The following is a 23,893-nucleotide window of genomic DNA, read 5'->3' on the forward strand; positions in this document are numbered from 1 at the left end:
AGAAAACACTTTAAATTTGTGGACTTCTGCATAAAAGTCTTATTGTCTAATAGTCTTATTACTGCCTAACAGTCTTATTACTGCCTAATAGTCTTATTACTGTCTAATAGTCTTATTACTGTCTAATAGTCTTATTACTGCCTAATAGTCTTATTACTTCCAAAAAGTCTTATTATTGCCAAATAGTCTTATTTTTGCAATTGTTATGACAATAGCTCATATCCTGTCAGCCTAATTAAGTATATTTATTATTTTTTGAACAAAGGTAAAATGATATTTCACAAGTTTCAAAAAGTGCCCCAATTTATTTTTAAATGCCCCTGGAGGTCAGTCAGTGGATGACCTCTGACCCCTAAATATTCTGTACGTTTCCTCCCCTGCGGACGGTTGTTGTTATTGTGAAACGTCTCGACTGTTATGACTCGCCATGGAAGTTGACCCAGATATTTCTTTGTGCCTCTCCATGGTTCCCATGCGGTGTTTTCTCATGACTTTGAGGATCCTCTGATTTTTTGTAGAACGCCATCATGAGGAGGACGTTTGTGATTTAGACTGAAATATCTTGACAACAATGGAGGGACGGCCAATAAAGTAAAAAGATTTATGGCCGAAGGGAAAGTTTCTAAGATACTAGAGCAGGGCGTCAAACTCATTTTCCCCGTGGGCCACATCAGCATCATGGCTGCCTCTTAAAGGGCCAGTGTACCTGAAACACTGTTTACACTGTAGCTACAATCTGCTACAGCGCATCAAATGGTGACATTTATGTTTTAATTGTACATATTTCATTTCCAATAAAGATAACAATAATAATAACTACTCCCGAACATATTGTTAAATCACCGACTTTGCATTTGATTATTGTTTATTCGAGTGTAGGAGTATTGTACATAAGAACATTTCTCTAATTTTATAATATAAATCCATTTAATTTGAAACCTTCAAAATAAAAGCACAGGATATGTGTCTTACATTTCGAGAAGAAAAGGTGATCATATGTCTTTCAAGCCGTCAGGGGCCACATAAATGTACGAAGTCTATCAGACCACAATGTTTGGTCTCTTTTACACGGCGGTGCTCTTTCCTGAGGACATGTAACCCGAGTTTCAGGAGATCTGAGTGGGATTTGACTTGAAGACCTGGGCCGACCGGTCTGACCGACCGGTCTGACCGACCGGTCTGACCGACCGGTCTGACATCCTCTTTCTTTGTCCTCGTGGTATAGCTCAGATGCTCTCTCATGCTGTACACCTGTTTTCCACCTTATAGATTGTCCCAGTCTCTCCCTTGTTGTTTTTAGTAGTGACTTCATTAGTCTCCTTGTACCTTGTAGCATACCTACTGACCTTCAGTCTTCACCAGGAGCCGCGAGCCAAGAGGGTGGGACCACCCTGTGCTCCAACCAGAGGATCTCAAAGTCTAAACCAAAGAGACTCCTCCTCCGCCCTAAACCAATCACAAATACTCTGAGAGGTGTACTACTCCATGTTAGCTCTTAGAGATTCAGTCTGTTGAGCCTCTTCCTGCAACAATATATATATATATATATATATATATATATATATGGGAGAACAAATAAATAAAGAGTGAAGCTGTGGGCTGAACGACACGTCTGATCTTTGACCCCACGTGAAAAGCCATGTGATGGAGCTCCGACACCTAAAACTCAACAGCTTTCTTATAAAAGACGGAGAGAGACACAGAGAGAGAGAGAGAGAGAGAGAGAGAGTTGGTGAGAGGAGACGACTCCGACTATATCTGTATATATATGTATATATATACACATATATATACAGTATATATATGTATATATATACATATATATATATACAGTTTATATATAAATATATATATATATATAGCCATATGCAGGCCTTATAGGGTTAACTCAGTTAGATGGACAAATAGAACAGCCAATTAGAGTTGACAGTTGACATGTGACAATAAAGTTTTCCTGTTGGATGACAAGAGTTCCACTGAAACTAAAGTGATACCCCATGTTCTTCCCGCCACATCATTTGAAGTGGCCCCTGACGCCTTGAAAAGACACACGATCACCTTTTTCTTCAAGAAATTAAAAAATATATCCTGTGCTTTTATTTTGAAGGTTTCAAATTAAACTGTCTTTTTTAAAATAATTATTAATTATTATATTAGAGAAATGTTCTTATGGCCAAGATATCTACACTTGAATAAACAATAATCAAATGCAAAGGGAGTTATTTAATTATATGTTGGGGAGTAGCTTATTCAGTGTTTCAGGTACACTGGCCCTTTAAGAGGCGCCATGGGGGAACATGAGTCTGCCTGCAGGAGCTTCATAAGGAGATAGTGTCTCGTGTATTAATATGTGACATTTGATCATCTTGTCTTTAAACAAGACATTTATTTGACGTTCGCCTGTACTTCATATTTATCAAAGTGTCTCATGTGTTGTTGAGTTTTATTTTTATTTCTTTTTTAACTATAGCCACAAACCCACAAATATAAAATAGTTTGAATATATTCCCGCGACCTTTAAAACATGTTAAACTCACATGAAGTCTCTACTGGTGAAACATTGTTCACCGTTTCCTTTTCCATGAAACATCGTCGTGTTCTTTATTATAATTATATTATAACGCACCGCCCCACGTTATAAAGGACACGTTGACATCTGGGGGAACATTATCTGAACAATAAAGTTTCTACTTGGTAAAGTCAACTCCCCTCCCCCACCACACGCACACACACACACACGCAGCCCTGCCCTTACATAAGTGAAAGTGAAAGTGAGCAGCAGGAGACACGCAGCTCGTCGTCTGTGGAACATCTTCTAAGAACATGGACAGTAAGTTAAAGTTACTTCTTCCAGTTGTTATTATTATTATAATTATATATTAATGTTGCTCTGTGTACATTACTTTATGACGTCACACATTGTAAAAACATTCGTTTATTTAAAAAACGCCATATTGAAATCACTGCAAGAAGGGATGTACTAAATGATCACAAATCAAAAGTAAAAGAGTTCATGTTTGTGAACAGAGAGAGAGAGAGAGAGAGAGAGGGAGCAGCGATGGTCGAGCGAGGTAGAGGGTGAGTGAAGAGAGAGAGAGATCACTGGCTGTGGCCCGTTATCAGAGAAGTTGGCCGCATTGGTGGTGAAGACTCCAACTCCCATGAGCCCACGCTGTTTCATACACGTGACCTTTGTCAGGGTGCAGCTGACTGTACTCTGATAAAGAGTGTTAATGTTGTTTTCAAGAGTCTCATTATTAAAGTTAAACTTACCTTTACATCATAACAATAATTTAATAGGATTTTGAATTATATATATAATTTTTTTTTTTTAGCATTGTTAATAGTACAATAAATAACCACAAAGAAATAAGAATACAATTGAATCTGTTTTATGTTTTATTTTTTGTTTAAAAAATCTCAGAAAACACTTTGAATTTGTAAACTATTGCCTAATAGTCATATTATTGCCTAATAGTCTTATTATGTTCAGCCTAAATAAGTATATTTATTGTTTTTGAACAAAGGTTAAATGTTATTTCATAGGGTTCATAAAGTGCCCCAATTTATGTTTCATGCCCCTGGAGTTCAGTCAGTGACCTCTGACCCCTAAACAACATGTAGAGCCTCTTCTGGTTCAGACTCTGTTCCAGATCCATAAGAGGACTCAGATTTGGATCAGGGCCAAGAAAACCTCCTCTCCTCTTTTTCGGCCCGTTTGCAAAGCGCTGCTCTGCTGGTCACCGGTACCAACGGACCGCTGACCCGCACCGTCTCGTCGTGGCGGCCGCACATGATCAGTGTTCCTGATGCACATTCTCCTCTTCCAGTCTCAAACAACAGGAGAATCGCCATCCTGGGGAAAACCGGCGTTGGGAAAAGCAGCCTGGCTAACACCATCTTCGAAGAGCAGCGGTTCAAGGTCGGCCACAACGTGAACTCCGAAACAACCAAATGTCAAGCGGAAACTAAAGGTGCGAGCGGAGGGCCGATCACTCTGATCGACACTCCCGGTTTCTTCGACACGGATCGATCCGAGGACGAGCTGAAGCCTGAAATCCTGAGGTGCATCACGGAGTTCTCTCCCGGGCCTCACGCCTTCCTCATCGTGCTCAGAGTGGAGCGCTTCACGGAGCAGGAGCAGGCCGTCGTCAATAAAGTCAGCCAGTACTTCTCTGAAGAGGTGTTCCAGTTCTCCACCGTCCTCTTCACCCACGGCGACCAGCTCCCCGACGGAGACACCATCGGCAGCTTCGTCCGAGCCAATGAGCCCGTGAGGGAGCTGGTGGAGAAGTGCGGCGGCCGCTGCCACGTCATCGATAGCAAATACTGGAACAACGACCCGCAGGAAGAATACAGGAACAACCGGGTCCGGGTGACGGAGATCCTCAAGACCATCAATCAGATGATTGAGGAGAACCAAGGAAGATGCTACACCAATGAGATGCTGCAGGCGGTGGAGAGAAGAATAACGCAGGAGGTGGAAAGCATCAGACGGACGCCGGGAAACAAGACGGAGGGAGAGATGAGACGCGAGGCCAAAGAGAACGTGTTCATGTGGCTTTGGTCCAACCTGAAGGATATGGCCTCCAATGCCTTGTGGGGAGCTCTGTTTGGTCTCAGGGGGCTGGTGACACAAGTGATAACGGCTTTAGCTCAAACAGGAACCGCTGGAGGGAGAGGAGGAGTCTCGCTGCAAAGGGCAGCTGGCGTTGCTCTCGGAGGAGCGATGCAAGGAGTGATGAGAGGCCTCAATGCATCGGAGGGAGCCGACTCCCAAGGAGGAGCAGGAAGGAATGCATCCGGCGCTTACATGTAATCAAGCAGCCAGCCTCAAAAGCACCTGATGACACCGCCAGAGGGGAACCAATCAGAAACCAGTCATCAGACGTGTCACTAGTCACACCTCCCTCTAAACAACATGAGTCTCTTTTTATCAGTGTTTCTCTCATATATCACTTTATGCTTCACATATAGTCTCATAGTGTTTAGTGGCAATTTAATGAAGAACATTTGAGCCACTCAGAGTATTATGGTTAATCATAAGTCATATGTAATATGTCTTAGTGTAGCTGAATTATTATTCATAAGATTCATCGTCAATTAAGATTCAATCTCTTTGATGATTTTGTTGTTGTTGCTAGGAGTTTTTAGTTCTCATGTATCTCTTTATTCTTCACATATCTCATTATTTAGTGGACTTTTAACGCCTTAAAGTGTTTTTCTATGTATAAATATGTAATAACATGTTCTTTGTTGACTGAACGCTCAGGAGGAGTAAATCAGTGAACTCTTGGGTCACCTGATCATTTTAAATTTAAAATTGTGATATTTTTGGCTTTTCTTTTTCTTCAATATTTACATTATTCATCTTTGTAACCATTTATCTTCCTATAATTGCACCCAAAAAAATTAAATAAACAAATAAAACTGGTTTGTATTCTGTACATTCCAACCAAAGTCCAGACTCGCTCGTCTCTGAGATAAATGCTTAAATAAATGTATAAATGAATACAGGAATAAATAAATGTTTAAATAAACGTATGAATAAATAAATACAGGAATAAATTAATAAATGCATTTAAATTGAAACAAATATTTGACCACATTACAGACCAACTACCACGGAGAGTGAGGACAGTCTGCGGGGTTCACCGCTCAAGCCTGCAGGGGCCCAGCAGAAGGCGCTCGCGACACACACACACACACACACACACACACACACACACACACACACACACACACACACACACACACACACACACACACACACACACACACACACACACACACACACACACACACACACACACAGCCCGTTAGTCGAAGAGTAAACCACCCTTACCCTCCACACGCACACACACCACATGCACACGCGCGCGCGCACACGCGCTAACACGCCCTTACAGTAAGTGAAAGTAAAACTTAACAGCAGAACAGGAGGAGACACGCAGCTCGTCGTTTGGTGGAAACATTTGAGTCTTCGCTGATTTATCTTCTAAAAACATGGACAGTAAGTTAAAGTTACTTCTTCCCGTTATTCTTATACATTAAGGCTGCTCGCTGCACATTACTTTATGATATATATTATGACGTAGGTTGCCTATGTAACCACATGTGCCCGTACTGCTGGGCTTCATGTCGATACCTTTGTGATTTAAAACAAGTACAATGTGTTCTGATCGTTTCTTCCGCCTAAAAAGACGAGAAACAAGTCAGACAGAGAAACGTAGCGAGAGCAGCAGAGAACAGAGTGACGGCGCGAAGTCTCGCGAGACAGCGAGCGAGATTACAGACGGCAGCGAGCCTGTGGAAAGCTGAGTCACGAGTCAAAGGCCGCGTATCAAGTCCAAGTACACCGAGTACAGACTTGTGTACTTCTGGAGTCTGGAGGGGGGAGGGAGGACGGAGGACGGAGGACGGAGGAGGGAGGACGGAGGAGGGAGGAGGGAGGAGGGTCTTTCTGCGATTGGAAAAGCAGCTGGCTTGATGACGTCACCACATCAGCTGTTCTTGCTCATGCCTTTACTCCAAATATTCACTGCAAATAATTCTTTACAGTTTAACAAAATATAAAACCCCTGCTTTTTTCATTATCCTTTAAATATAATTATTTTATTTTGAATTGAAAATAAAGTAATCTATTATAATATATATACACACAATTCAAAATAAAATAATCATACACATATAATTGTATATATATTGTGTAAAAAATAAAAACATATATATATTGTGTTGATACATATATATATATAGTGTTTATAAATTTATAGTTTATATATAAATATTTATATATAATAAATGTGATATATATACATATATATGTGTGTATATATATATATATAGTTATATTACACATGTAATCTATCTATCTTTATAAATAGTATGGAATTACTGCCTAAGTCTTATTATAGCCTAATAGTCTTATTATTGCCAAATAGTCTTATTTTTTTTAAATTTCTATGATAATTGCTCATATCCTTTAAGCCTAAATAAGTATATTTATTATTTGTGAACAAAGGTTGAATGTTATTTCACAAGTTTTTTAAAAGTGCCCCCAATTTATTTTGAAATACCCCTGGAGTTCAGTCAGTGGGGGAAAATTGCCCCCTACATTTTTAATTCCCCACCCTGTGTTGATTGTGAATGTCTCTTTGATGGAGCCGTCTCACAGACGCTCCTTTAAACCGTATTAATCAAGATATAAATGTTCTGATTTACTGATGCGGAGTCACTTTTCTCTTCCAGTGCCCAACGCATTGAGGATCGTCCTCCTGGGGAAGAACGGAGTGGGGAAGAGCAGCCTGGCCAACCTCCTCTTCGCAGATCACACATTCAAAATAAACAATCTGAGCGACTTGGAAACGCATTCCACCACCGTCCGAACCAAAGCCGTCGGCGGAAGAAGCGTCTCTCTGATCGACACGCCCGGTTTCTTCGACCCGTGCCGGTCCGAGGAGGCGATGCTGCCCGAGATGCTGCGCTGCAGCGCCGAGTGCGCCCCGGGGCCTCACGCCTTCCTCATCGTCTTCAAAGTGGAGAAATTCATCGAGCACAACAAGGACGTCGTCTCAAAAATGCGCCAATACTTCCCCAAAAACGCCCTGAAGTACGGCGTGATCGTCTTCACCCACGGCGACCAGCTGCCGGAGGAGATGACGCTGGAGAGGTACATCGAGGAGAGCGGCGACCTGGGCGACCTGGTGAAGGAGTGCGGCGGCCGGTGCCACGTCGTCGACAGCAAATACTGGACGGGCGACGACGCGCCGCGCGACCGGAGCAACCGGATCCACGTGGCGGCGCTGCTCAGCACCGTCGAGCGGCTCGTGGCGGAGAACAAGGGAGGATTCTACTCCGACGGCAAGATACGAGAAATCGGGGAACAGCTCCAGAAGGAGGAAGAGCTCCTCAGAGCGACATCGGGAGGCAGCATGTCGCAGGGAGAGATCAGGGAGCGGGCGATGAGCATCGTGGTGAAGAAGCAGGTCGACGCCAAGGCTCGAGTGTGGGGGTGGGGCTTAGCGAAGTATGCATTCATAGCTGGGCTATTTGCGTTTATCTCAGCTATATTGATTAGATTCAAGATGTGGGAAGATGTCAAGGAACGCATCCTCCCATTTCATGAGTGAACCAGAGCTGGTAGACGTGGTGGGACCAGCTGGTCCCACCAGCCAGCACAAGGAGAAGGAGCTGAGTTGTATTAATCACACATTTATTACGTATTAGAACACCTTTTTTTATTCTTCTTTTTGATCTGTCTCTTGTGAGACCAACTTCATAGAAGTGAAATATTAAATGATGAGTTTAGAAGCCTTTTAATGGTGACTTATTTTCTGTTTTGTTCATGGTGGATGAGTCATTATGCGTGTGTCACATTAAACAGCTTCATGTAACCGTCCACCTGTTCAAGTGTACGGCGGACTATACGTGTACTGACTTAATGTCAATAAATTCAATTACAAAGACAACAAATTATTGAAGTTAGTCTCATTTCATTTGTAATTGTATTTTAATTATTTAATATTTATTCTAACACTGACATAAGGACTTCTTCATACAATTCAGTATATTAATATATATATTCAGTATATTAATATACATATAAATATACTGAATATGCTAATATATTACTGAATATATTAATATATATATATTTCGTATATATATATTCAGAATATTAATATACTGAACATGCCAATATATTACTGAATATACTGATATATTAAGCATGCATATATATATTCAGTAAATGTATATATATATTCAGCATATTAATATATATATTAATAAACTGAATATGCTAATATAATACTGAATATACTAATATATATATATATATATATATATTCAGTATATTTATATATATTCAGAATATTAATATATATATATATTAATATACTGAATATTCTAATATATATATTTTTTAACTCATCAAACACACAGTAACACGACAATGAGCCACTGTGTATCAGGCCTCTATTGGTGTTAATTCTCTCTCTCCCTCTCTCCCTCTCTCCCTCGTTTTTTTATATCCTCTTTTAGAATATCATGGATTACATTCCCGAATTTCTCAGATGCCCCGATTGAATAACGTGATCTAACGACACGGCGTTCCTCCATTTCTGAAGTAGATTAGGGATAAAACACGATTAGAGATTTCCTCGTCCTGGAACACTTCCTGCCGCTTCGTATCCGATCATTTGTGCTGACGTGGTGTTTTCTTCTTTTCTCCGTCCACGCCTCACCTTCACAGCGTGGTCCTCTCTCCTTGCACCAGGCGGCCTTTGAAAGCCCAGGTGTCCTGTGGGGGGGGGGGGGGGGGGGGGAGTTTAAGGGTCAGCTTATAAAAAATATTCCCCATTAACACGTCATCGATACAACTACATGACGTCTCAGACAGGGGGGGGTGGGGGGGCGTGTCACCTTTAAGGTGAGCTCGTCGCCCATGTTGTACTTCCTGGTAGCGATCTCCGTGACTTCTTTCTCGATGTTTTCCTGCGTGGTTCCCTTCACGTCGATGTAGTAGCAGTCAGCGCTGGCGTAGTGGCAGGAGATGGCCTGGACACACACACACACAGAGACACACACACACAGAGACACACACACACACACAGAGACACGCACACACACAATATTTACTTAATTAAATAAATACAAGCCCACAGAAGAAAAAACATCCTCTTGTGAGATGGCCTGGAAACACACACACACTTGCACGTACACACACACACACACAACCTCACACACGCCCTCACACACACACACACACACACACACACAATATTTCCAATTTCATTTTGTTTTTTTGCTAAAAAATAATCCTAGCCCACAGAAGAAAAATGAAATCCTCTTGTGAGGAAGTATGGAGCGAGTTTGTGTGAGGTGCATTGTGGGTAGCGTGGTGCATTGTGGGTAGCGTGGTACCTTGCGGAAGCCCCTCGTCTGGTTCATGCCGGAGCCGTGGATGAGCAGCGGGTGGAAGAAGACGGTGTCGCCCTGCTCCATCTCCAGGTGCACCCTGGGGAGCGTCGGGTCGTAGTCGCGCACCCCGTGGTACATCTTGTTCACGCCCCCCTGAGGACAAGTGCACACGCGTGTGTGTGTTACTCACAGCAGGTGTTTATGGGGAATTGTGTGTGTGTGTGTGTCAGGGTTCATACACATGTTGACCAATGGGGTTCCAGGACTTCAAACTAAATTTCCATGACCACATTTTTTTAAAATCTCGGTGTGAACATAAAAATTAAAAAAATGTTGTATTTAAACTAACAAAGAGAATTCCAAAGCATACAGTAAATATCCTTACATGACTCAAATGAATGAGAGACAATCGTTTGATTAAAAGAATAAAACATGTATGTCTTTTCAGTTAAGGTGCGTTCACTTGCAACACGGAAAATGTGCGCTGCGAGTATGAAAGCGCGTACGCAGGCTTATATTTTGAGCGTCATTCTTTTTAACAAGCATATGCATTATTTAAAACTCAGCGTAAATAAAACATGTATATAAACGAATTTCCATGACTTTTAGAAAAAAAAATATTTCCAGGATTTTTAGGATTTATTTTTATTTCCAGGATTTATTTTTAATTTCCAGGATTTTTAGGCCTGAAAATAACAATTTTAAATTCCAGGACCTTTCCAGGGTTTTCCATGACCGTACGAACCCTGGTGTGCGTGTGTGTGTGTGTGTGCGTGTGTGTACCTCCCACTCCGGGTAGTCGTGCTCCTGCAGCGTGCCGGTGTGCGTCCCCGGCAGCACCACCAGGCAGCCGTTCTGCCGGTCCACTCTCTCCATCGCCGTCCAGGAGCAGACGATCCGATCGGCCGGGCGGAACGGGAAGTAGTGCAGGTCCTGGTGCATCGGGTGGCGGGACGTCTTCTTCCCTGGAACCACGGGGGACGGGTGTGTTTGTCCTGCTCTAACCATGACGAGGCAGTTACCTGGAATATGCCTACGACCAACTATAACATGGCCCTGCTGAGACTCCGCCCACTCCTCCTCTCTACCTCCATCTGATGGATGGTGGAGGTCTGGATGGTGGAATATGCCGACTACCAACTCTTCATCCACTCTGTCATCTTCATTGTGTTGTTCCTGTGTTTTAATTAGTGTGTAATGATTCCTTCTGGTCACATGACATCTATTGTTCACCTGGTCACATGACATCTATTGTTCACCTGGTCACATGACATATTGTTCATCTGGTCACATGACATCTATTGTTCATCTGGTCACATGACATCTATTGTTCATCTGGTCACATGACATCTATTGTTCATCTGGTCACATGACATCTATTGTTCACCTGGCCACATGACATCTATTGTTCATCTGGTCACATGACATCTATTGTTCATCTGGTCACATGACATCTATTGTTCATCTGGTCACATGACATCTATTGTTCATCTGGTCACATGACATCTATTGTTCATCTGGTTACATGACATCTATTGTTCATCTGGTCACATGACATCTATTGTTCATCTGGTCACATGACATCTATTGTCCATCTGGTCACATGACATCTATTGTTCACCTGGTCACATGACATCTATTGTTCATCTATTGTTCATCTGGTCACATGACATCTATTGTTCATCTGGTCACATGACATCTATTGTTCATCTGGTTACATGACATCTATTGTTCTGTCCATCCTGGAGAGGGATCCTCCTCTGTTCTGTCCTGAAGGGTTGTTTGGGAGTTGTTCCTGATCCGATGTGAGGTCAAAGGTCAGGGATGACTATATGTACAGATTGTAAAGCACTAGGAGGCAAATTTCTAATTTGTGAAAATGGGCTATACGAATAAAGTGACTTGAACCCAGAGCCGGCGTGAGGCGTGTCGTGGGCTCCAGCGCTCCGTACCTGCATCGGGAGGCTTGTTGATGAGCATCGTGTGCATGGCCATGATGTTGGGTCCGGTGAAACACTCGACGTACTTCAGGATCTGACGGAGGAGAAGCACAGCTTGCCTTCACGAGTATTTAAAATTCAATGTATTTTTTAAAAAAGAAGGAAAATGGCGATCTACTTGATGTCCCGTACCTGCTGCAAGGAGCAGTAGCGGAACAGATCGGGATCCTCCTGGAAATCCTGGACTTTGGAGACGGCTCTCTGATCCGCGACGAACTCGGACTTGGCGATCGCCACGTCGCGCATCACCATCATGCCGGGAACCTTGACCTCCTGTCGGCACACCTGTTCAAACGCCGTCCTGAGGGACGCACACGGAGCACGCTCAGCGCCCGACCTACATACGTATACATATATATATACATATACACATATATATATTATATACACATATATATATGTATTTATATATGTATATATATAAATACATATATATATGTATATATATGTGTGTATATATATATATATATTATATACACATATATATATATATGTGTATGTATATATATGTAGATGTATATATATATGTATATATATGTATGTGTGTATATATATATATGTATGTGTATATATATATATATAGACACACACACACACATATGTATGTATGTATATATATATACTGTATATATGTTTATATATATACTGTATATACGTATATATACATATTTAGTGACGGCAGGTGCTGGACCCCGGAGAGGGACAGGATGGAGCGTGCTGCTCGTTCCACCCAGAATCCAATGAATAAACATATATTCACACATGGAGGGTCATGGCGACGATTAAAGGGTAAAACACATCAAGAGCAGCGGTTGACTTGAGCGCGTCAGAAAGAAGGAAGCCAGCGCCTCAGGAGCCCGAGTAATGGACGGGGCTCCTGAGGCCACGCCTTCTTCTTCGTGGCGGTCGGCCTCCGGCGCTCACCTGAACAGGTCGATGTCCTCTTCAGACACCAGGCCCTTGATGAGGATGAAGCCATCTTTCTCATAGGAGAGTCGCTGCTCTGGGGTCAGCAGGTCGGTGTCGTCCGTGTATCTGCCCGAAGAAAAGTTCAAACGCGCAAGCTCATCAACATTTGTGATGTGACAGGTCACTGTAATGACTGATATACAGTGTGTATGTGAACGTTGCATTCATGTCCTCTTGCATTTACAGTAATTTACAGTTGAGAGGGGGGAGGGGGGAGGGGGGGGCATGATTTTTTTGGAACTTCTGCAAAGCTGCTTACTAACATGGAACATGAACTGCCAGTAGATTATCTTTAAAAAACAGGGCTCGTGCAGTTCAGTCGTTGCCTTCAGAGCAAATGGCAATAAATGCACCGCTGGCTGATAGCGGTGAAGTGTGACGTCATGAGACGTGGACAAACTGTGCCAGAGGTGAATGATTATAAACGTGCACCGTAAACATGCGGAGAACCCTTCAGCCGGATTCAACCGGCTTCGCAGTTTGAAGTACAATGCCAACCCAACATGGGTCCATACCTCAGTCTCTGAGCGGGACTGGAGCTGAGTGTCGGAGCAAAGGTCGGAGCAGCTCTCTGGGGTAAAGGCCGTCAAGGAAAGCGTTTTACGACACGAGACGTAAAGCAGAACAACCTTCGAATTATCTAATTAAAAGACAAAAAAACTCACTTTTTCCATCTGAACCTAAATTGGACATGCTCACGTCTCATTTGCTCCTGGGGTCTTGTAAGCAAGCATATTAAAAACAATAACGTAACTCTTAAACCGCTCGACTTTAAACACACACTAATATTAAGAGCTGTAGTTACAGGTGTTACGGTTTAACAGGCGACCCTGTTAACTGGCGATTTTTAGCCGAATGAAAATAAGAACAATGTCCTCGTGAATGCCGTATTGTTTAATTTTACAATAGTTTCAAATCCTCTTATTTAAATCATAAATATAAATATCTATATATGCCGCATTTTTATTCGTACATATATATATATATATATATATATAATGAGGCATTCACGAGGACAGCTACGTGTTATCTTCCTAGGGTCGCCTGTTAAAAGAAGCGACCGTGTTAACCGGCGACTTTGAACCGAACGCGTCCGTTGTTGTTGTTGTCGTCGTAGTTACAGACAGCTGTTGAAAATAGGAAGAGATCACGTAGCTGCCGCATTGTTTATTTTGTATAGTATATATGAGAGAGTTTGACACTTTCACAAATATTAAACAAAGCGGCATTCGCGAGGACAGCTATACGTGTTCTCGATCCTCTTTTTCGTAACTACGACAACAACGGCCGCGTTCGGTTCAAAGTCGCCGGTTAACACGGTCGCTTCTTAAACCGTAACACCGGCGTAACGCTCCAGAAAACAATTGACAACAATTAAACTATTCAAAGTAACGTAAGTAAGTTCCCGGAAGAGGATAACATGCATTAACGTCGGAAACAACCCCAGCAGGCAGTAAAAGCCGCCTATATATTGCTCCTCGCAGGCCTGCAGTCCGCCGTAGGACCCCGGTCTGGCCCGCCAGAGCTGTCCGCCGCTCGGTGCTCCCGGTGCTCCCGGTGAGCCGACCAGAAGGATACGATGGCGGCGGGGGGTTGATCGAGGTGATTGATCAGCAATCTGAGTCTCTCCGCGGCCCGAGACATCTTCCAGTCGGGGTGGACCTCGGTTGTGAGCCCGGTAAACACCGCCGGTGACGGGAGGGAGCGCGTGTAACCGGGGCAAAGGGCGGAGTGACGACACATGTCTGCACAAGCATCGTTCATAAAAGGTGTCATCGCTCCCAGCAGCACAAAGGAAACGCCATTGGCCTACATGTTAAATATTAGCACTGTAAACCTGATACAGGACAATGTACCAACGATTTAATGGAATTAACTGTCGATGCCGATTCTATCCAGCAGGTGGCGCCACACAACCAACAATACAACGTAACGTTCGTGTTTATATCCGTCTAAATTTATGTCCCGTTTTTCTTTCGGTTTTTACTTGTTAATTAGAAGATGGGGCCTCATATTAACATTCATCCTTTCTAATGAATTAACCCAATCGGTAAAATTGTGGAAGGAGATGAATTAATTATTCCCAACATGACACAAACATCTTTTCACCTTAAAATTAATGTCCTAATTATCTACGTCGTTCATTTTTTTTAAACTTTCAGTGCAAGTTTAATTTTAGAATATTGTTGTAAACTGCCAGTAAACCACCATCTCCTAATAATACAATTGAAGCTTTAATACTATATATGAACCTTTTACAACCTATTGTATGTAATATCCTCACTATCTTTTATAAATGAGTCCAAGTGTTTTTGTATGCATTGTCATAATTAAATACTTCCACGTTGTAAAAGCGGCATGCTCTGTTTAATTGAAGGAAACAAGGGAGAAACTGTATTGTGAAACATTTCCTCTAGTTGCATCCTGCTCTACCGCTGACGAGCTGCAGTGTTATAAGCGAGTGTACAATAAACAGTTTATATACAAAGCTTTTCAAATAAATTCAGCTTTGTTTTGTGTGTCTGCTCCTGCATCCCTCAACAAGCATGAGCAAAGTTGACTTTCTCTTTACGCAATGATGTAATACAAGCCATGTCACACTATTACATATATAAAAATATATCTTTGGGAATCTATGCATGCATGTTGAAAATGATCTGTCTCTGCTTTCTAGATTATTATATAATTAACAAAGTTATTTATCTTAATATATCCCCGCACAACCTTCCTCCATCTCTCAAAATGTGCAATATTCACAAGCTAGGAACAGCACTCAGGACTAGCCCATTCATTAACATTTGCCCTCTCCTTTTAATATTGATAATCTGTTTTTAAAACTGTATTTAAGTGTACATACTACCACCTTATGTATAGTCTTAAAAAATATATTTGTCTTATTATAGTGTGTTTTTTACCTCTGTTGACCTGAAGAGCCCTGCACAATAATTCCTATGTATCTGGACTGTTGGTCTATGCACAAATGGAAAATAAAAAACCTTGAATCTTGAATCATCGGTGCTTTTATTTTGAAAACTGCGAGAGGATACGTCCTACGGCCGCGGATAACGCTTTTATCGTGAAACGCTACAGGAAGTCCAGTTACCAACGGCTGCGTGCCGCTTGACGGCAGCTCGTTACTCCCCCTCCCTTCTCCCCCGTCGACACGGATCCTCCTCCTGCCTCTTGAAACCGCTTTCACCGCCACATGAGCGACATTTTGGGGGCTCGGTGTTCATCTCCCCGTCCCTCGAGACCAGTCACACATATCCGTGTCCCGGTGGATCTTTATCGTTCCGTTTGGACCCGACGCCGCCGGAGCTGTGTTCCAGGCTCACGTTACTTCAGTGGGCGGATAACGCGGAGGAGGGCACCGGGCCTGGCTGCTCCGGAGAGTCGGCTTCCCGGGATTCACCATTTTCAGGTAAATTGACAACAACCCCCCCAAAAAAAAGACGTCATTTGTGAATAAAACGGCGTGTCCGATAATGGACTCCGTGGCGTTACATTACTTCCGGTCGCTGAGGACGAGGACTGAATAGCGGCGCGTGGACATGTCAACAAAAGAGGAAACTGCAGTTTGAGACGAATTCCGTCAGAATAGCTCAAAATTAATATATTTTACACAAGGCCCTTCAGTACAGTCTGTTCTGTTCACACCTCGCGTTGTTTTACAATTAAAATATCATATTTCTTTATTTACGGTGCAAATAGTCTGGTTTGTTTAGCTAACTTAGTATTTATCTGCTAACCCACACCCCTAAAACATGTAAAGTTACTTTTTAAATTGTATTAATACCACAAAAAACAAAATAGAAGTTTAACCTTTGAGAGGAGAACATCCCTACATTGTTAGTGGGATTTCTGGGCGTCCAATAATGCAGGAAAGCCATTAACAAATCACTTAATTCTTCATTTAAATACACTTAAACATACTTAATAGACATAACTCTTTTCCTTAAACACACTTAAATTCACATAATTTCACCTTCAATAAAAGTAAACATACTTAATAGAGAACTATTTCCCGTAAATACCATTAAACACACTAAATATACATAACTCTTTCCCTTAAATACACTAATACACATAACTTCACTTTAAACACACTTTAATACACATAACTTCACTTTAAATACACTTAAATACACATAACTCTTCACCTTAAATACACTTACACTTTTTAAATGTCAGAAACCTGTCTGTGCACTTCATCTCATATTTATATTTGTAATTATTGCACTGTGTTTTATTGTTGTCAATGTCAATGTTTATTGTTGCACCGCCCGCCATGACACATTCTCTGTATATGTAAATATACATGGCAATTTAATCTTTGCCCACACACACACACACACACAGACACCCACGATGCCCACACACACTACTTATTCACACGTGTAAACAGTGAGGTTATGCTTTTGTGTTGAAAGCAGAGAAGCGACACGTGTTTTCACAGTGACAATTAGATGACCCCTATATCTGCTTGCATAAAAAGTTTAATTTTGACCCTGATTTTAACGCAGTATAAATGTAAACACATATAATTTTTTCCGCTGTTGAAAGTTCAGTTAAAGGAGGTAAAAATGAAAGAACCGGTTTAAAGACATGTCCTCATACGGATTTGAAAGCATCCTTCAATATCCTCCTTCTGAAAAGAGTTAAACATGAACCTCCAGACTTTGAGCTGGAGATGGTGATTTGTTAAAAGAAGATAACGATGCACAACAAACAACAAACGGTGACGACATGAAGAGAAACTGATGTCTAAAACCCCTCAGAACAACAACAACAACAACTTCATGTTTAATTGTTATCACATTTATCATCTTGATGTCATCGTAGCATCATATCAATCAAGTGCAGGCGAGAACCAGTTCATATATATCGACGAGTGAGGCGTTCAGGCGGTGCGTTCAGGCACCCCCCCCCCCCCATGTAGCAGCGCTTGTATTGATCCGTCTCTGCATTGTGTCGCCTCCAGCGGAAGCATGAGAGCACGAGCCGTGTGAATATGTGATATGTGGACACACACACGCACGCACACACACACACACACACACTCACACACACACCTGGGAGAGCCAGTAGAGGAGGGGAGCAGAGTTGAGGTTGTTTGTTTTTGAGGTGTGCGATTGGTTTGAGGAATTGTGTGTGTGTGTGTGTGGTAAAATAATTCATCTGTGGTGCAATGCACGCCGATGTCCCAGCATGCTTTGCGGCAGCGCTCACTGCACTTACCGACGATCAGCCTCCAAAACACTGTTGCCATTGACAACCAGGCCAGCAGCTCGCTGTCTCTCTCTTTCTCCCCCTCTCTGTTTCTCTCTCTCTCTCCCGTTTATATAACTCCGACATGTGCAATGTTTTATTGATCAGAGGTGTGTGTGTGTGAACAAGTATATCCCTCTCATGTTTGGGTTAACGTGTGTGTGTGTTGGAATGTGATTCAGTGAATGCATCACTGTACGTATGAAAGTGTTGTGTGTGTGTGTGTGTGTGTGTGTGTATATATTCAGCCCAGTCAGGTCTCCCCGGCAGCAGCGTGTTCCTGGGCTCGTCTCCGGCTCGTCTCCGGCTCGTCTCCCGGCCGCTGGGCGCCATGCGGGCGACGTGGTGATGAGTGTGTCGTCATTCTAGGGCTCCAGAATGACGACAATTAGTGTGCGAGAAACACACAAATACACACATTCATAGCCAGATGAACACACAACACACCATGAGGGAAGTTATGTGAGCAATGCAAGGAATGTGGTGTGATCTCTCTCTCTCTCTCTCTCTCTCTCCTCTCTTCCTCTCTTCCTCTCTCTCTCTCTCTACTCACTTCATCCCTCAATCCATCTCTTTTTCTCTCCCTCTGGTTCCCTCTCTGTCTCTCTCTCTCCCTCTGTCTCTCTCTCCCTCTCTGATTCCATCTCTCTCTCTTCCTCTCTCTCTCTCTTCCTTTCTCTTCCTCTCTCTCTCTCTCTCTCTCTGCTGTCATCTTATATGAATGTGTTTGGGTGTCAGAAGGGAAGTTTGTCTGTTGGTGTGTGTGTGTACTTGTTGGTAAGATAATGGGCCAGTGTGTTGGACCTCTTTGTTCTCTTTCACAGACACACACACACACACAGTCCATTATTGTTCCTTTATGTTTTGGCTTCACGTCCGGTCCAATTTTTTGTGTGTGTGTGTGTGTGTGTGTGTGTGTGTGTGTGTGTGTGTGTGTGTGTGTGTGTGTGTGTGTGTGTGTGTGTGTGTGTGTGTGTGTGTGTGTGTGTGTGTGTGTGTGTGTGTGTGTGTGTGTGTGTGTGTGTGTGTGTGTGTGTGTGTGTGTGTGTGTGTGTGTGTGCGTGTGCTCATTCATGGAGTCACTTCCCTCCACCTGAGCCCAGCGCAGAGCCTGAAATATTCATTGATGCAGACACACACACACACACACACACACACACACTGGCTGATTCCTGAACGTCGTCTCCTGCTCTTGAAATCACGTTCTTGTTCTTGAGGAACTCAGATTTTAAGGAGAGCGTCTCTCGTCACGACTTTTGGTTCGAACCTCGACTACAATCTCGATTTTTCCCTTTTATTTCCTGACAAACTGCGGGTCCATCTCGGTGCTCTGAAACGTGTTTTTCCAGGATTCTAAAAGTAGACTTGGGGCCGAGCCGTCTGCCGCTCGCCGCACGCCGCCCGCCATCTGCTTCTCTCAGAACATCACACATTATTCTCTTGAGTTTGGCTGATTTTCACGCCCCCATGTTCCTCCTCTGAGGACGCCGTTGGCCTCTTACTGGATTTGAACCTGCGACTGTGACTCGGGTCGGGGAGACGGTGATGACCAGAGCAGCCTGGACTCAGAGGAGTGACGTTGATTTATCAGTCTTGCGTTCATAAAAGAAGGCCAGCAAATAATACATTCACCATTATAAACATGTTTAAGCTAGCTCGTAGCTCGTGTGTGTGAGGAGGTGTGTGAGGTTGTGTGTGTGAGGTTGTGTGTGAGGTTGTGTGTGAGGTTGTGTGTGAGGAGGTGTGTGAGGTTGTGTGTGTGAGGAGGTGTGTGTGAGGAGGTGTGTGAGGAGGTGTGAGAGGAGGTGTGTGAGGTTGTGTGTGAGGTTGTGTGTGAGGAGGTGTGTGAGGAGGTGTGAGGTGTGTGAGGTTGTGTGTGTGAGGAGGTGTGAGGTTGTGTGTGAGGAGGTGTGTGAGGAGGTGTGTGAGGTTGTGTGTGTGAGGAGGTGTGTGAGGTTGTGTGTGTGAGGTTGTGTGTGTGAGGAGGTGTGTGAGGTTGTGTGTGTGAGGTTGTGTGTGAGGTTGTGTGTGAGGTTGTGTGTGTGAGGAGGTGTGTGAGGTTGTGTGTGAGGAGGTGTGTGAGGTTGTGTGTGAGGTTGTGTGTGAGGTTGTGTGTGAGGAGGTGTGTGAGGTTGTGTGTGTGAGGTTGTGTGTGTGAGGTTGTGTGTGTGAGGAGGTGTGTGAGGTTGTGTGTGTGAGGTTGTGTGTGAGGTTGTGTGTGAGGTTGTGTGTGAGGTTGTGTGTGAGGTTGTATGAGGTTGTGTGAGGTTGTGTGTGAGGTTGTGTGTGTGAGGTTGTGTGTGTGAGGAGGTGTGTGAGGAGGTGTGTGAGGTTGTGTGTGAGGTTGTGTGTGTGAGGAGGTGTGTGAGGAGGTGTGTGAGGTTGTGTGTGTGAGGAGGTGTGTGAGGAGGTGTGTGAGGAGGTGTGTGAGGAGGTGTGTGTGAGGAGGTGTGTGAGGAGGTGCATGAGGTGTGTGAGGAGGTGTGTGAGGAGGTGTGTGAGGTCGGGACCCGGCTCACGGGTCATGTGCCAGGCTACTTCCTGGCCGGGCACGCTAACTTCCTGGAGTTCTGTCGTCACCGGGCCGTTGCCAGGCAACCGGCTGAGACTCCAGGAAGCCGACAAACGCGGCCAAGACATCCAACCACAACTTTATATTGACATTTATGTTCTCCGTCAGATCAGAGACACACAAGAGTCACACAGCGGGACGACAGGACTCTGTTACCTCCTCCACCTCCTCCCTCTGTTACCTCCTCCACCTCCTCCCTCTGTTACCTCCTCCTCCTCCTCCCTCTGTTACCTCCTCCTCCCTCTGTTACCTCCTCCTCCCTCTGTTACCTCCTCCACCTCCTCCCTCTGTTACCTCCTCCACCTCCTCCCTCTGTTACCTCCTCCTCCTCCCTCTGTTACCACCTCCACCGTCTGTTCTGTCCATCGTGTCTCCTCGTTCTCAGGCCCTGAACACACCGTCTCCAGGTCCATTCAACCACTCCACTTGGTGGTGGTGGTGGTGGTGGTGGTGGTGTGTGTGTGTGTGTGTGTGTGTGTGTGTGTGTGTGTGTGTGTGTGTGTGTGTGTGTGTGTGTGTGTGTGTGTGTGTGTGTGTGTGTGTGTGTGTGTGTGTGTGTGTGTGTGTGTGTGTGTGTGTGTGTGTGTGTGTGTGTGTGTGTGTGTGTGTGTGTGTGTGTGTGTGTGTGTGTGTGTGTGTGTGTGTGTGTGTGTGTGTGTGTGTGTGTGTGTGTGTGTGGGTGTGTGTGTGTGTGGGTGGACCGGAAGCTTCTCGTTAAACCTCGTTGATGAGGCAGACGAGCGTTGCGTAACAGACCCGATGAGGGTGTTGATTTCACACACACACACACACACAAAATGGGCAGTGTGTCTCTGTGTGTCTCTGTGTGTGTGTCTCTGTGTGTGTGTGTGTGTCTCTGTGTGTGTGTGTGGGTGGAGCAGATCCTTGCTGCTGGTGGAGCGCTGAGGCTCAACAGCAGGTGGTTAATGATCTGCTAATGGAATATTTCCTACTGCCAGAAAGAAAAGATCCTCTAGTTTAAGTTGTGTAGCAACACTCTCCGACCCGTCGCACACTACGCATCTCTACACTACGCAGCTCTACACTACGCAGCTCTACACAACGCATCTCTACACTACACATCTCTACACAACGCATCTCTACACTACACATCTCTACACAACGCATCTCTACACAACTCATCTCTACACTACGCATCTCTACACTACACATCTCTACACTATGCATCTCTACACTACACATCTCTACACTACGCATCTCTACACTATGCATCTCTACACTACGCATCTCTACACTACGCATCTCTACACTATGCATCTCTACACTACGCATCTCTACACTACGCATCTCTACACTATGCATCTCTACACTACGCATCTCTACACTGCATCTCTACACTATGCATCTCTACACTGCATCTCTACACTAGGCATCTCTACACAACGCATCTCTACACTACGCATCTCTACACTACGCATCTCTACACAACGCATCTCTACACTACGCATCTCTACACTACGCATCTCTACACAACTCATCTCTACACTACGCATCTCTACACTACGCATCTCTACACTATGCATCTCTACACTACACATCTCTACACAACGCATCTCTACACTACGCATCTCTACACTCTGCATCTCTACACTACGCATCTCTACACTATGCATCTCTACACTACGCATCTCTACACAATGCATTTCTACACTACGCATCTCTACACTATGCATCTCTACACAACGCATCTCTACACTCACCATCTACACTCATCTCACACGATCTCTACACTCGCATCTCACACTCATCTCTACACTCGCATCTCTACACTCATCTCACACAATGCATCTCTACACAACGCATCTCTACACAACGCATCTCTACACTACGCATCTCTACACTACGCATCTCTACACAACTCATCTCTACACTACGCATCTCTACACAACTCAGCTCTACACTATGCATCTCTACACTACGCATCTCTACACAACGCATCTCTACACAACGCATCTCTACACACTATGCATCTCTACACTACTCATCTCTACACTACTCATCTCTACACTGCATCTCTACACAACGCATCTCTACACTATGCATCTCTACACTACTCATCTCTACACTACTCATCTCTACACTGCATCTCTACACAACGCATCTCTACACTATGCATCTCTACACTACTCATCTCTACTCATCTCTACACTCTGCATCTCTACACTATGCATCTCTACACTACTCATCTCTACACTATGCATCTCTACACAACGCATCTCTACACTACTCATCTCTACACTACTCATCTCTACACTACTCATCTCTACATTACTCATCTCTACACTACTCATCTCTACACTATGCATCTCTACACAACGCATCTCTACACTATGCATCTCTACACTACGCATCTCTACACTACGCATCTCTACACTACGCATCTCTACACTCATCTCTACACTACTCATCTCTACACCTCATCTCTACACTATGCATCTCTACACTACTCATCTCTACACTACTCATCTCTACACTATGCATCTCTACACTACTCATCTCTACACTACTCATCTCTACACTATGCATCTCTACACTACTCATCTCTACACTACTCATCTCTACACTACTCATCTCTACACTACTCATCTCTACACTACGCATCTCTACACTATGCATCTCTACACTACTCATCTCTACACTACTCATCTCTACACTACTCATCTCTACACTACTCATCTCTACACTACTCATCTCTACACTATGCATCTCTACACTACTCATCTCTACACTATGCATCTCTACACTACTCATCTCTACACTACTCATCTCTACACTACTCATCTCTACACTATGCATCTCTACACTACTCATCTCTACACTACTCATCTCTACACTACTCATCTCTACACAACGCATCTCTACACAACGCATCTCTACACTATGCATCTCTACACTCATCTCACACTCATCTCTACACTGCATCTCTACACTACTCATCTCTACACAACGCATCTCTACACTATGCATCTCTACACTACGCATCTCTACACTACGCATCTCTACACAACGCATCTCTACACAACGCATCTCTACACTACGCATCTCTACACTACTCATCTCTACACTATGCATCTCTACACTATGCATCTCTACACTATGCATCTCTACACTATGCATCTCTACACTATGCATCTCTACA

The 23,893-nt window shown here is 43.7% G+C and overlaps 4 protein-coding genes across 4 annotated transcripts in view; 3 read left to right on the forward strand and 1 right to left on the reverse strand.

Moving 5' to 3' along the window:
• Positions 1–2,751: 2,751 nt before the first annotated feature.
• Positions 2,752–5,460, forward strand: LOC130200496 (GTPase IMAP family member 9-like). The gene is made up of 2 exons (XM_056424841.1): positions 2,752–2,830; positions 3,831–5,460. The coding sequence occupies exons 1-2, from the start codon at positions 2,824–2,826 to the stop codon at positions 4,817–4,819; spliced, it is 996 nt and encodes a 331-aa protein (XP_056280816.1). The 5' UTR covers positions 2,752–2,823; the 3' UTR covers positions 4,820–5,460.
• Positions 5,461–5,828: 368 nt separating this feature from the next.
• LOC130200498 (GTPase IMAP family member 7-like) lies at positions 5,829–8,476 on the forward strand. The gene is made up of 2 exons (XM_056424842.1): positions 5,829–6,013; positions 7,252–8,476. Exons 1-2 carry the CDS (start codon positions 6,007–6,009, stop codon positions 8,130–8,132), a joined length of 888 nt encoding a protein of 295 aa, XP_056280817.1. The 5' UTR covers positions 5,829–6,006; the 3' UTR covers positions 8,133–8,476.
• Positions 8,477–8,809: 333 nt separating this feature from the next.
• On the reverse strand, positions 8,810–14,720 carry phyh (phytanoyl-CoA 2-hydroxylase). The gene is made up of 9 exons (XM_056425373.1): positions 14,472–14,720; positions 13,409–13,464; positions 12,849–12,959; positions 12,057–12,225; positions 11,877–11,958; positions 10,708–10,889; positions 9,928–10,077; positions 9,427–9,561; positions 8,810–9,304 (listed from the first exon to the last, which is right to left on the reverse strand). Exons 1-9 carry the CDS (start codon positions 14,667–14,669, stop codon positions 9,251–9,253), a joined length of 1,137 nt encoding a protein of 378 aa, XP_056281348.1. The 5' UTR covers positions 14,670–14,720; the 3' UTR covers positions 8,810–9,250.
• A 1,319-nt stretch (positions 14,721–16,039) lies between these two features.
• Positions 16,040–23,893, forward strand: part of cdk17 (cyclin dependent kinase 17) — a 33,594-nt gene continuing 25,740 nt past the window's right edge. The window contains exon 1 of the mRNA XM_056425490.1: positions 16,040–16,314. Within this exon, the coding sequence (XP_056281465.1) occupies positions 16,099–16,314 (216 nt within the window). The 5' untranslated portion in view covers positions 16,040–16,098. The remainder of the gene's footprint in view (positions 16,315–23,893) is intronic.

The sequence above is a fragment of the Pseudoliparis swirei genome, chromosome 10 (genome assembly GCF_029220125.1).
Source record: "Pseudoliparis swirei isolate HS2019 ecotype Mariana Trench chromosome 10, NWPU_hadal_v1, whole genome shotgun sequence".
Taxonomy (NCBI): domain Eukaryota; kingdom Metazoa; phylum Chordata; class Actinopteri; order Perciformes; family Liparidae; genus Pseudoliparis; species Pseudoliparis swirei.

Excerpts from the sequence above, each read along its gene's own strand:
- phyh (XM_056425373.1), bottom strand. The coding sequence starts at position 14,669 with ATGACACCTTTTATGAACGATGCTTGTGCAGACATGTGTCGTCACTCC. Across the intron at positions 12,226-12,848 it reads GAGGACATCGACCTGTTCAG|GACGGCGTTTGAACAGGTGT; the intron begins GTGAGCGCCGGA and ends TGCGTCCCTCAG. Across the intron at positions 10,890-11,876 it reads CAACAAGCCTCCCGATGCAG|GGAAGAAGACGTCCCGCCAC; the intron begins GTACGGAGCGCT and ends CCGTGGTTCCAG.